The sequence below is a fragment of the Gadus macrocephalus genome, chromosome 18 (genome assembly GCF_031168955.1).
Source record: "Gadus macrocephalus chromosome 18, ASM3116895v1".
NCBI lineage: Eukaryota > Metazoa > Chordata > Actinopteri > Gadiformes > Gadidae > Gadus > Gadus macrocephalus.
In genome coordinates, this window is record NC_082399.1 from 10,580,991 (window position 1) to 10,593,490 (window position 12,500).

A 12,500-nucleotide genomic window follows, 5' to 3' on the forward strand; every position below is an offset into this window, starting at 1 on the left:
CTTTTTCAATTAATTTCGACTTTGTGCATCTAGCTGGCTATGTGTATTAATATATAGTTGGGTCACTGATAATTTCGTTACCGACCAATCGATCAATCAATCAATCATTGGTAGATTTCCTTGCCAATGATTGGATATATATGACGTCCAGGTGCAGTTGTGAATATGGCGACACCTAGTGGTTGGAACGGTCCTGAGACAGACTAGCAAGCAGGTTGCCTTCCTGACTAAGCATCAAGTGTTTCTTCATTTTCTCTTTATTTATTTTTAAACTTAGATAGTTTGTTAGAGACATTGTGTGAGGATGAAGGGAGAGTGACATATGTTATTGTAAATGGGCTGCGTTTTACGAGTGCACCCTTCGAACAGGCTATTTATTTACAAGTTAATCTTTCTGCACAGAAGTTCGTCGTGGAGCTGTTTTCAAAAAGTAACATGGCACATGACACTTTTGGGGCCACATAGATTTTTGATTTGCCATTGACTTCTAGAATGTATTTTAAATGTGTACATTTCAATGGAAGGCATATTTTCCCTATTTGTTTTTCTCGCTGAATGTTGGGTCTACTTTGCTTCAATTGTGATCTAAATCTTTTGATTAACAGTGGACACCGCACCACAGATAGGCCTATACAGATCTACCTGAACGAAAGATGAACGATGTTGTATTTGTATGCCATGTTTCAAGTTATTCTTTTACAATAGATATACATAGTACAACGAGGAAGGTAGAAGTTTTAAAATGCATTGTGTAGCATATGTATGTATGTATGTATGTATGTATGGAGCAAATTAAGAAAATATATTTTGTATGGAAAACAAATTATTTGTGGTTGGAGGCAATGATAAAGCTGGGTACCTCACAGAATAAGAGATGTTTAAAACTGGATTGATTATGAAATAGTTATTATTATGTTTGTTTTTTTCAATGAGTAGTACTGCCTTGCCTCTGTGGTGGCTATTGTAGTCTTTTTGTTTCTCAATAAAACAACATAAGAAATATCGTGTGACCCTTTGAGATGAGTTAAAGTTCATTTTTTGATTAAACAGTTGATAATAACAGTTGATGATATAGACCACTAGTAGACCACGTTACAAAATAAGTTGAGTCAACAGTCCAAGAGAGCACACCTGTAGAGGGCAAAGGTCTCAGCAGGACATACTGATAGCTCTAATACATTTAAAGGAGAACAACCATGCTTTCACATGCACGACCCTTCACAGCACTCCCGCCCACCAAGGTAAAAACATACATTCAGCTACATACACGTGAGACTTTGATTCTTCTTAGAACTGAGAGTATGCAATGAATACAAAATAAGCAAGACACTGAAATAGAAACAACGATGATCTTTCCTCTACTTTCTGTGTGGACAACAGCAGCATCTAGCGGTGAGGAAGTGTAATGACCGCAGACCGAACATGATAGGTGGAGGATAAAACGCAGCGCGACACCCAATGGGAGTGGAGAAACTACACCACTTCCTGTGTCAAAAAAGAGAACCTACTGTGATGTAAAGACGTGACGATATTACGATGTCCATCCACTTTCACTTGCTGAATGAATATTAGAGGAATATCTACAAAGATAGGTCGTATATGAGAGAAAACGAAAGAGAAAAGGTTGGTATTTGTTTTTATTTCAAGAGATCTAAGCCTCTGATCGTGTGTCAAAGCAAACAGGCGGACGACCATTAGCTTGTACGATATAAGGGTGTAACGTTAGGCGTTATTATCATTACAAATTAATACTATAATCAGATTTAGCATATGACCATCTAACATGACTCAAAGATCATCGTTACATTTCGGGCATGTCATGCTTTCCCTCATACATTAGCACCATTCGTTACAACGTAACAAGAGTTACTCCTCACCACTGTCCGCATGTTTACCTTCTGTACTGATATTTCATGATCAGGTTACTTTATAACTATTTATTATGCTTGGTGATAGGCTTTGAAGTGATTCGATCCACATTGACTGGTCGTCACTGGTTGGATTTTGTATTGGCACTTTGCAATCCTTTTAGAAAGACCACAACCATCATTGACATTGTTCTTATTTGATTGTATATTCAAAATTCTGTGGTCATATCCTACTTACTTTTGGTAACTTTGACTCACCATGCACTGATGCATAGCAACAGTATGAAATAGTATCTGAGTTGGAGTATTCAGTGTACTGTCAGGGTCATCCTTTCCACCCACAGATAACAGTGTCTCCCTTGTCTAAACGCCTGTCGCGGTGCAGACCTATAATTACGCGCGTCTTGTGTTTCCTCACATCTAATTGGAAAAATAAACTATTTGGCAAAGTTGGCAACATTCAGGACAACGCAGCGTTTACACAAACAAACACTAGACGTTGAGAGAAGGGTCAGCAGCTTTACACTTTGCAGGGATAATTAACAGCTTGTGTTAGGCCTAAGGCTGTTGTTCTATTTGGTTGGTAGTAGGCCTACTTTAAGGGACACTAGTCCCAAAGACGTAATAAAAACCACATCAATTCTGTCATGTGCAGCCTTTCTTTGGTGGAGGCTAAATGGGATGTCTTATTAATGATTCAGGATCTTTATTTGAGCTTGGCAATGACCCTCTCTCTCTCTCTCTCTCTCTCTCTCTCTCTCTCTCTCTCTCTCTCTCTCTCTCTCTCTCTCTCTCTCTCTCTCTCTCTCCTGATTGATCAAATTTTTGTTTGTACAAGTGAATCTATTATAACAGAAAAAAGAAAGACATCCAGCTAAAGAGTGTGGTTGCAGATCCTCTTCGAGGGTGTCTGCCTCTATATTATACACGTTTGATCAGCCAAACTCTCTCGCTCCATCTCGCTCTCTGTCTGTCTCTCTGTCTCTGTCTCTGTCTCTGTCTCTGTCTCTCTCTCTCTCTCTCTCTCTCTCTCTCTCTCTCTCTCTCTCTCTCTCTCTCTCTCTCTCTCTGTCCCCACTCCCCACTGATCTCTTATCTCTCTCGTCCTCCGTACCCTAAGCCCGCCCGCCCCATCTCGGTCGCCCAGGCGCGGGGAGCAGCTGCAGAGCCATGCCCGTGTCCTTGCTGTGGGCGGTGGACGTGCGTGGCCGCGTCTACCGCCTGTCGACGGGGGGGCAGCAGTGGGAGCAGTGCCATGACACCAAGCTGGAGTTCAAGCGCGTCACCGCAGCGACGCAGTGTTGCTGGGGCATCGCGTGCGACCACAACATCTACCTGAACGTCCACGCCTCGGACCTGTCCATCCGCTACCAGGAGGAGACCTACGAGAACCAGGTGGGGTCTCCGCTTCGGGCTTCAGTCTGGGGGCTGGGGCGGTTCCTGTTATGGGGGTTCGGAACGTGCTTGGGATTGAGAGGTTTGATGGGAACGGGCCCCAGAAGATGGTTGGACCCTTCGCTGGTTCCCTGGTTGGGTTCATATCATATCATTTAGTTTGTTCATTAATCTAGTCAAACGTTTCTGGTAGGGCAGAATACAAATACCATTGACAATGCTGCTATGTATTAATTTATTACAGTGTTATTACACGTTCACTTTTATCCAAAGGCACTTGCAGAGAAAAACAGATAAAGTCACCGGTACAGATGAGGTTGTTGTTCAAGGATGCCTGCAGATTAGACTGCAGATGTTGGGAATTGAACCCAGAACTTTTTTATAGCTGAACTATTCCAAAAACCAAGTTTACGAATCAAAGCAATATACTTCCAAAATGCATGATAGTCTATACCGGGTTATATTTTTCTTCTACGTTGTACTAAGACAATCGGCCTTCATCTTCGTCTGTGTGTCCTTCTGCCAGCGATGGAATCCCGTGGACGGATTCTCCGAGCGCCTGTTGCCCAGCGACCGCTGGCAGTGGAGTGATGTGACGGGCCTGGTGCACCAGCCGCTGGACAGCTTCGACCTGCCCTCCAGCGGCTGGGAGTGGGAGGCCGACTGGTACGCCGACGAGAACTTTGAGGCAGAGCCCACCGAGAAAGGGGTGAGCAGCCAAGGGCTTTCGTCTCTCTGTGCGTCTCCGTCCGTCGCTCACAGTGTTGCTTTTTTTGCCGCATCTGCGTCTCTCTCGTGTCGTTCGGTTCCCTGCTACGTTAAGACGCCTGTCGTCTATCCCCGTCTCGCTCTCTCGCCCGCTGTCTGTCTTTCGCAATCTCTCTCTCTCTCTTGCATCTCTTCTCATCTCTCTGTCTCTCTCTCTTTCTTTCTTTCCTTCTTTCTTTGTGTGTCTTTCAAAATCTCTCAACGTATCTGACTCTGCCTATCACTCGTCTCTCTCTGTCTCTGTTTCCACATTTCTTTCTCTCTTATTCCCCATATATGTACAGCATATCAACCTATCCCATACCTCCCATTTTATTCAAAATGATATATATATATATATATTCACCCCATGTTCTCTGTTACTTTATTAAGTAATTTACTGAAACTTCCTAAAACAACTCAAGGCAAATGTTACAGCGTCTATCTGTCCGCCCACCCTGTCGATCGTCCCCCGCCTGTCTCCGTCCCTGACCGGCTGGGGGCTCAGTGCTGACGTGGTTCTGTGTGCTGATTGGTCCACAGGGCTGGACCTACGCCATGGATTTCCCGGCCACCTACACCAAGGACAAGAAGTGGAACTCCTGCGTGCGGCGCAGGCGCTGGCTGCGCTACAGAAGGTACAAGGCCAGAGACAGCTGGGCTAAGGTGGGTGGACAAGGGCTGGCCTGTTATTCAGTGTGTGTGTGTGTGTGTGTGTGTGTGTGTGTGTGTGTGTGTGTGTGTGTGTGTGTGTGTGTGTGTGTGTGTGTGTGTGTGTGTGTGTGTGTGTGTGTGTGTGTGTGTGTGTGTGTGTGTGTTATATGTGGCATCGTGTCCGGTGTTTAAGTGGTACAAATTGAATTGCATGTGTGTTTGTGTGGTATTATATTGTGTGTCCGTCTTGTAATGTTTGGGTTTGTGTGTGTGTGTGTGTGTGTGTGTGTGTGTGGTATTGTGCATAGTGTATACATTTGTGTGTGTGTGTTGGTGTGTGTGGTATTGTGTGTGTGTGTGTGCGTTTGGTATTGTGTGTGTATATGTATGCGTGTGTGTGTGTGTTTGCTATTGTGTATAGTGTGTGTCTGTGTGTTCACCTGCGTCTCTCTTCCGGTGCTGACAGATCCCCTCGGAGCAGTCGGCCCTCCCGGACCCCGTCAGCGACATCAGCTGTGGGGGCTGGGAGATCAGCGAGGAGCCCAGGGGCCGGCTCTCACTGTGGGCCGTGTCCCTGCAGGGCAAGGTACACACACACACACACACACACACACACACACACACACACACACACACACACACACACACACACACACACACACACACACACACACACACACACACACACACACACACACACACACGCACATATTTGCATAAGTGCACACACACACTGATGCGCTGGTCATGAGTTCACATACACACACGCACACGCATGCGTACAATCACACAGACACACAAACACACGCATGTTAACAAACACTGAAAGAAAATGAAACAAAAACCATTTGGCCTCTCCTGTTTCATCTCCTCCTGCTGGATACCAATCCGTCTCTTTGTACTCCTACTATCTGGGAGTCATCTCTCCTCCTCGCGCTCTCTCTGTCTGTCCCGCCTCCACCTCATCCTCCTCCACCTCCTCCTCCTCCTCCTCCACCAGGTGTGGTACCGGGAGGGCATCCAGCACCATAACCCCGAGGGCTCGTCCTGGACGGAGGTGCCGGTGCCCGGGGAGGTGGTGCAGATCAGCTGTGGGCCGGGGGAGCTGGTGTGGGCTGTGCTGTGGGAGGGCCAGCTGGTCGTCAGGGAGGGCATCGGCCGCGACTGCCCCAGCGGTGGGTCCTGGATCGGGGGGTACTGGGTGGTGGGTGGAGGGCACTGGGTGGGGGGTACTGGGTGGGGGGTACTGGGTGGTGGGTGGGGGGTACTGGGTGGGGGGCACTGGGTGGGGGGTACTGGGTGGTGGGTGGGGGGTACTGGGTGGTGGGTGGGGGGTACTGGGTGGGGGGTACTGGGTGGTGGGTGGGGGGTACTGGGTGGGGGGTACTGGGTGGGGGGTACTGGGTGGAGGGCACTGGGTGGGGGGTACTGGGTGGAGGGCACTGGGTGGGGGGTACTGGGTGGAGGGCACTGGGTACTGGGTGGAGGGTACTGGGTGGGGGGTACTGGGTGGGGGGTACTGGGTGGAGGGCACTGGGTGGGGGGTACTGGGTGGAGGGTACTGGGTGGGGGGTACTGGGTGGGGGGTACTGGGTGGGGGGTACTGGGTGGGGGGTACTGGGTGGGGGGCACTGGGTGGGGGGTACTGGGTGGAGGGCACTGGGTGGAGGGCACTGGGTGGGGGGCACTGGGTACTGGGTGGGGGGCACTGGGTGGGGGGTACTGGGTGGGGGGTACTGGGTGGAGGGCACTGGGTGGGGGGCACTGGGTACTGGGTGGGGGGCACTGGGTGGGGGGTACTGGGTGGGGGGTACTGGGTGGGGGGTACTGGGTGGGGGGTACTGGGTGGAGGGCACTGGGTACTGGGTGGGGGGTACTGGGTGGGGGGCACTGGGTGGGGGGCACTGGGTGGAGGGTACTGGGTGGGGGGTACTGGGTGGGGGGTACTGGGTGGGGGGCACTGGGTGGGGGGCACTGGGTGGGGGGTACTGGGTACTGGGTGGGGGGTACTGGGTGGGGGGTACTGGGTGGGGGGCACTGGGTGGGGGGTACTGGGTGGGGGGTACTGGGTGGGGGGCACTGGGTGGGGGGCACTGGGTGGGGGGTACTGGGTGGGGGGTACTGGGTGGGGGGCACTGGGTGGGGGGCACTGGGTGGGGGGTATTTTTAATTTGCGATGATTGTAAAACAAGGAGATAAGTGGCTTTGTTCCGCTTTGACTTTGTTAAATTGAGGTGTGTGTGTGGGTGCTTGTCAGGTACTGCCTGGACCGTAGTGGATTCTCCCAGCACTGTGGGCGCCACCGGCGTGGCAGTAGGGGTCAATGTGGTGTGGGCTGTAACCAAGGACAACAAGGTATTGGATGTAACACACACACACACACACACACACACACACACACACACACACACACACACACACACACACACACACACACACACACACACACACACACACACACATAGTACATATATTTATTTCTTCGTGTTTTATCGATTATTGATCACTCATTATTGGCTGTAACCTCCATCGTCCTGTGTTCCCCAAGGTGTGGTTCAGGCGAGGTGTGAACTCCCACAACCCGTGTGGCACCGGCTGGATCGGCATGGTGGGGGAGATGATCATGGTCAACGTGGGCCTCAACGACCAGGCGAGTCCGAGCCCACCGACTGATCCATTCCTGGTTTTAGTAGAATCCTAAAACAAGGCCGTGCAGCGACATGAAATACTGTCGAGAAAATATTGCCTCCTTTGTCACCTTTTTCAAGAACCTTAACATTTTTATATAGAAAAAACTTTTATATAGAAACTGTGATCAAATATGCATTGAAATTTGAACACGATAAAAATTTGAAACTTGCTCAAAAGGAATGCGAGTGTTATTCTAATAATTTTGAATTCTAACCTATAAGGATACTTTTTACTCCATACTTTTTGATAAGGTTTTTGAAATCAATCGAGCAAGAAATGCATGCGTTGCTCCGGTTGTTGTGAGGAGATCTTCCAGAGGAAGCTGCTGTAGCCCGAGCCGCTGAGTAGAGTGAGCGTCCGTGATGACTGTCTAACCCAGGTCTGGCCCCCAGGTGTGGGCCCTGGGCAGCGCAGAGCGGGGTCTGTACCAGCGGCAGGGCGTCACCGCCAGCGAGCTGAGCGGGAAGGCGTGGCGAGCTCTGAGCGCGCCCAGAGACAGCGAGCGCTCGCACTCCAGCGCCAGCACAAGCAGCCTCCACAGGTAACACAGACAGACAGACAGACAGACAGGCAGACAGACAGGCAGACAGACAGACAGACAGACAGACAGACAGACAGACAGACAGACAGACAGGCAGGCAGGCAGGCAGGCAGGCAGACAGACAGACAGACAGACAGGCAGGCAGGCAGGCAGGCAGGCAGACAGACAGACAGACAGACAGACAGACAGACAGACAGACAGACAGGCAGGCAGGCAGGCAGGCAGGCAGGCAGGCAGGCAGACAGACAGACAAACAGACAGACAGGCAGGCAGGCAGACAGACAGACAGACAGACAGACAGACAGACAGACAGACAGACAGACAGACAGACAGACAGACAGACAGACAGACGTCACTATCAATCCATAAACATTGACTCTAAAGTCTTTACATTTTAGCGTTGTATAGCGGGCCTATTAAATGTATTGCAGCATACTTGCGCACACACACACACACACACACACACACACACACACACACACACACACGCCCTTGTGTTTACTCTCCAAGGCAAGCCTAGTGATTACGTTCAGAGGTGGTCCAATCAGCCGTTGAGGCTGTGGTCAGACACTGTGTACACCTTCTGCACTATATTGAAATCCAAACAGCCCAACTGCCTCCTGACGTCTCTGTTCCTGTATTCTGTTCTCATCGCGTCGTAGCGCCGGCTGTTTCTTCACCGGCGAGGTGCGCGGCCAATCGGCGGCCAGCGACGCCGACTCTGACATCGAGCGGGAGCGGGCGGCCTCGGGGGGCTCCCCCGTCCCAGCGACCTCAGACGCTCACGCGGGGGACCCCGGCCACGCCCCTGACCCCGCCCTGGACAACGCCCCCCTGCCCCCATTGGCCTACCTCGTCGACGAGGCCCCCCCGCCGAACGCCCGCAGCGTCCCCAAGGTGACCAGCGACAGCTTCATCTCCGAGCTCCTCTCCGACCGGCCCGGGGACGGGGGCCCCTCAGCCGCCGGGCTCCCCGCCCAGGAGGAGGAGGACGGCCAGCCGGGGCCGCCGCCCCCCCCCACCACCACCACCTCCTCCACCTCCTCCTCCGCTCCGGCGCCGGGCCTCTCCTCCAGCCAGTCCCGGGGCCCGCTCTGGAGCAACGTGGACCTGGAGGAGACCCAGAGCCAGCCGGACCCCGTGGCGGAGGGGGCGCCCGGGTGGGCGGGGCCGGACCGCGCAGACACCTGCAGCCTGTCGTCCGTGGTGACCTACTCCCTGGCCCTGGAGGAGGAGCCCTACGGGGAGGACGGACCCCCCATGTGGGCCTGGGTCAGCGGCGGGGGCTGCGCCGTGGACTCCCACTCTCAGCTCCACTGGTTCAGCGGCCCCGGGGCCACTGGGGGTGGGTTGAACTCTGTCTCCTTCTGTCTGTCCCTGTCCCCATCCGCTGTCTCTCTGTCTCCGCGTCCGTCCGTCTGTCTATTGATCTGACGTGGAGGGAGGGCCCTTGATCTGAAGTGTGGAAGCCGTTAACGGTGTTGGTTGAACCGTGAACAGTGCAGGCAGGCATGCTAGTGTCGAGCGGTGGTCCGACTCTCTGGGTTTGAACCCCAGTGTCCGCAGTCGACCTGTAGGCCTCCTAGAACAAGATGGCCTCACCACCGGCCTTGCTCGTTCGTGACATGTATCTAAAACTAGAATCAACGTGAGTGTGCTCTGTATAAAGAGCTAACTAAACTCAACATGTTTTGTCATTCCCGTGGACAGCGTTGGTCCAGTCGGTCCAGAGCATGAGCCTGTCCATCAGCCCGGGCCAGACGGCGGCCTGGCACCAGCAGATCCTGGAGCAGCTGGGCCAGAGGTCCAAGAGAGAGATGGAGAACTTCAAACACTATGAGCAGGCTGTGGAGCAGGTACAGGGCCACTGTCGTTGGACCGTCACCGTGCCATTCGTCATCGCTATCATCTGTTTCTCTGGTCATCTTTGTATGCTTCCGTTTATGTATTAGTATTTTTTTATATCAAAATGTCTTTCTTTGCTTTCCTCTCCTCTCTCCTCTCCTCATCTCTTCTCTTCCCCTCCCTCTCTGCTCTCCTCTGTTTTTTCTCTGCTCCCTCTCCCCATCACCTCTCTCCACTCTCTTCTCTTCCCTCTATTCTCTCCTCCCTCCCCTCATCTCCTCTCTCCTCTCCTTATCTCTTCTCTTCCACTCCCTCTCTGCTCCCCTCTGTTCCCTCCCCCCCCCCCCCCCCCCCGACGGGCAGTCGGTGTGGGTGAAGAAGGGCACCATGCAGTGGTGGAGGGACTGGAAGCCCCACAAGTGGGTGGATGTGCGCTTCGCCCTGGAGCAGTTCTCCGGCCCGGACGGCAACAAGGACGGCATCCTCTTCCTCTACTACAACTTCAATGAGGAGAAGAAGGTGAGGGAAAGAAAGAGACAGAGCCTAGTGTGTTTGGTGCAGGTTTCTGTGTGTGTAACTTGTTCATCTGCAGAGCAGCAGGAGGTTTGTGTACTCATATACCATCCTGTTTGTGTTGGATTTAGCATTTTAGGGCACCCTGTGAGTCACCTATGTTTATTTGACACTGTGTTTCAGTTTCTGTGTGTGTGCGTGTCCATAGAGATGAACACTTCTGCTAATGCCCTTCAGGCTGTCAATAATTGTGATCCAACATATTAACCGTTGCCCCACCTTGTGCACTCCCTCTCCTCTCCTTCCGTCCAGTACCTGCATGCCTTTGTCAATGAGGTGACCATCTTCGTGCCGGTGTTGAATGACTCTAAACACACGTTCGCCATCTACACAGCAGAAAGGACCAAACAGAGGTGGCCCATCCGGTTGGCCGCCTCCACAGAGCTAGAGATGCACGACTGGGTGAGGTCCAAATGATCCAAATAGTAAATGATAAGCCGGTTCTTAGGGTGCGGATCACACATAAGACCAGGAGATTAAAAGAAATCCAACACTGCCAATCCCAAGTGAGAGAGAATAAACATTTGCATCATAGTAACCTTAGCTGAAGGAGAGTACTTATGTCAGCACATTTAAGTTATGTGTATTATATTAGAGAAACAAACAATGGATATCTACAAATTCTCATTTGAAGTGAATAAAGCTTTCTCTCCGCAATTTTAGAACCTTGTTTCATGTGAAGTGAGCAACTGTGTTTATTGTTGCAAAAACCAGAATGCTATTTGAGGAGGTGGGTCGAAAAAGGAAGTTTTGAGTTTCCTTGAAGTCTTGTCTCTGACCCATTCTTAAGCCACTTTCACCCCTAACGTGGCAATTTCTTTCTGAGATATTGTGCCTCAGACCGATGAGACTTTAGTTTTTCTGGTATCGATAAAGAGGTCCTTGTGATCGGTTCATCCCAGGGACAAAGTTAACAAAGGGGAACTAGATGACACCAGTTAACAGACGGGGTGGCCAGATAACACAACCTGAAGAAAACCAAGCTTAAATGATTAAAACTAACCAACATATACATTCTTCCATTACACTCCTCTCCTCCTAATAACTCCCTCCCTCACCCTCCATCTCTCCCCGGCCCCGTCCAGCTGGCTTTGTTGAGCGTGTCTTGCTGTGACTCCAGGGGGATCCAGGGTCCCCCCTCCAAACAGGCCATCTGGTCGGTCACCTGCAGGGGGGACATCTTCGTCAGCGAGCCCAGCCCCGCCCTGGAGGCATTGCCCTACCCCACCCCCTGCGAGCAAATGTGAGAACACTCATCAACTCTTATCCCGAGGGAGCCAAACCTGATTTAAATGATGTTGTTTACATGATCAGGGTACCACCCTTGACAGTGAGCCGACCCCACCTTTCTCTCTTGGGACAGAATCGTTAACCATCAACTGTGATCGATTGTTGCACATTTCTTACCATTGGAAGTTTTTGTGAAATGTGATGTCTAGTTGATTGTTACGATGAGTACGTCGTAGTTTGTAGGAACGTTTTGAAAGACTCCTGCACGTGGAAGCCTACACTGACAAACTTTCTATTGCTAGTTATGTTCTGGCCTGAGACCTTCAGTGGCTTTTTGAAAATCAACCAAAAACCTTTCCTTCCATGTTTCTGTTGGTCAGGTTCTGGCGGCAGGTGGGGGGGCACCTTCGCCTGGTGGAGGGCAACGGCGTAGGGGTGGTGTGGGGCATCGGCTACGACCACACCGCCTGGGTGCACACCGGCGGCTACGGAGGCGGCATCTTCCAGGGCCTGGCCAGCAGCACGGACAACATCTACACCCAAACGGACGTCAAGAGCGTCTACATCTATGAGAACCAGCGGTGGAACCCGGTTTCAGGCTACACCAACAGGTGACGGGGTGATGCACGTGTACCAGGGTGATGTACCTCTACTGTGTGATTTCACCTACCAGGCTACACCAACAGGTGACGGGGTGATGCACGTGTACCAGGGTAATGTACCTCTACTGTGTGATTTCACCTACCAGGCCGGGGGATGACGTGGGCCTCATATACTGACTCACAACGAACACTACTATTGTGGGGTCGGTCACCGCATGTAATAAAGAAGCACTAGCTGGTTTGTGACCAGCAGGGGGCAGAAAAGGTGGCTCTTTGGCAAAATAATTGTGTATACTTGATATTTGGAGGATCCTCCATTATCCTGTTTCCATAGTACTTCATAAACCATTCTGG

At 51.4% G+C, this 12,500-nt stretch overlaps 2 protein-coding genes across 2 annotated transcripts in view; both read left to right on the forward strand.

The window, feature by feature from the left end:
* baiap2l1a (BAR/IMD domain containing adaptor protein 2 like 1a) overlaps positions 1 to 1,002 on the forward strand; it is a 23,805-nt gene extending 22,803 nt beyond the window's left edge. The window contains exon 14 of the mRNA XM_060036193.1: positions 1 to 1,002. This exon is cut by the window's left edge and continues 295 nt beyond it. The gene's annotated coding sequence lies outside the window, so the exon portion shown is untranslated.
* A 466-nt stretch (positions 1,003 to 1,468) lies between these two features.
* The window catches only part of tecpr1a (tectonin beta-propeller repeat containing 1a), a 16,336-nt gene continuing 5,304 nt past the window's right edge, over positions 1,469 to 12,500 (forward strand). Inside the window, exons 1-15 of the mRNA XM_060036006.1 lie at positions 1,469 to 1,623; positions 2,989 to 3,263; positions 3,790 to 3,972; positions 4,554 to 4,676; positions 5,131 to 5,250; positions 5,665 to 5,839; positions 6,922 to 7,019; positions 7,213 to 7,314; positions 7,748 to 7,896; positions 8,559 to 9,241; positions 9,607 to 9,752; positions 10,105 to 10,260; positions 10,567 to 10,716; positions 11,400 to 11,557; positions 11,925 to 12,155. Of these exons, the coding sequence (XP_059891989.1) occupies positions 3,039 to 3,263; positions 3,790 to 3,972; positions 4,554 to 4,676; positions 5,131 to 5,250; positions 5,665 to 5,839; positions 6,922 to 7,019; positions 7,213 to 7,314; positions 7,748 to 7,896; positions 8,559 to 9,241; positions 9,607 to 9,752; positions 10,105 to 10,260; positions 10,567 to 10,716; positions 11,400 to 11,557; positions 11,925 to 12,155 (2,699 nt within the window). The 5' untranslated portion in view covers positions 1,469 to 1,623; positions 2,989 to 3,038. The remainder of the gene's footprint in view (positions 1,624 to 2,988; positions 3,264 to 3,789; positions 3,973 to 4,553; positions 4,677 to 5,130; positions 5,251 to 5,664; positions 5,840 to 6,921; positions 7,020 to 7,212; positions 7,315 to 7,747; positions 7,897 to 8,558; positions 9,242 to 9,606; positions 9,753 to 10,104; positions 10,261 to 10,566; positions 10,717 to 11,399; positions 11,558 to 11,924; positions 12,156 to 12,500) is intronic.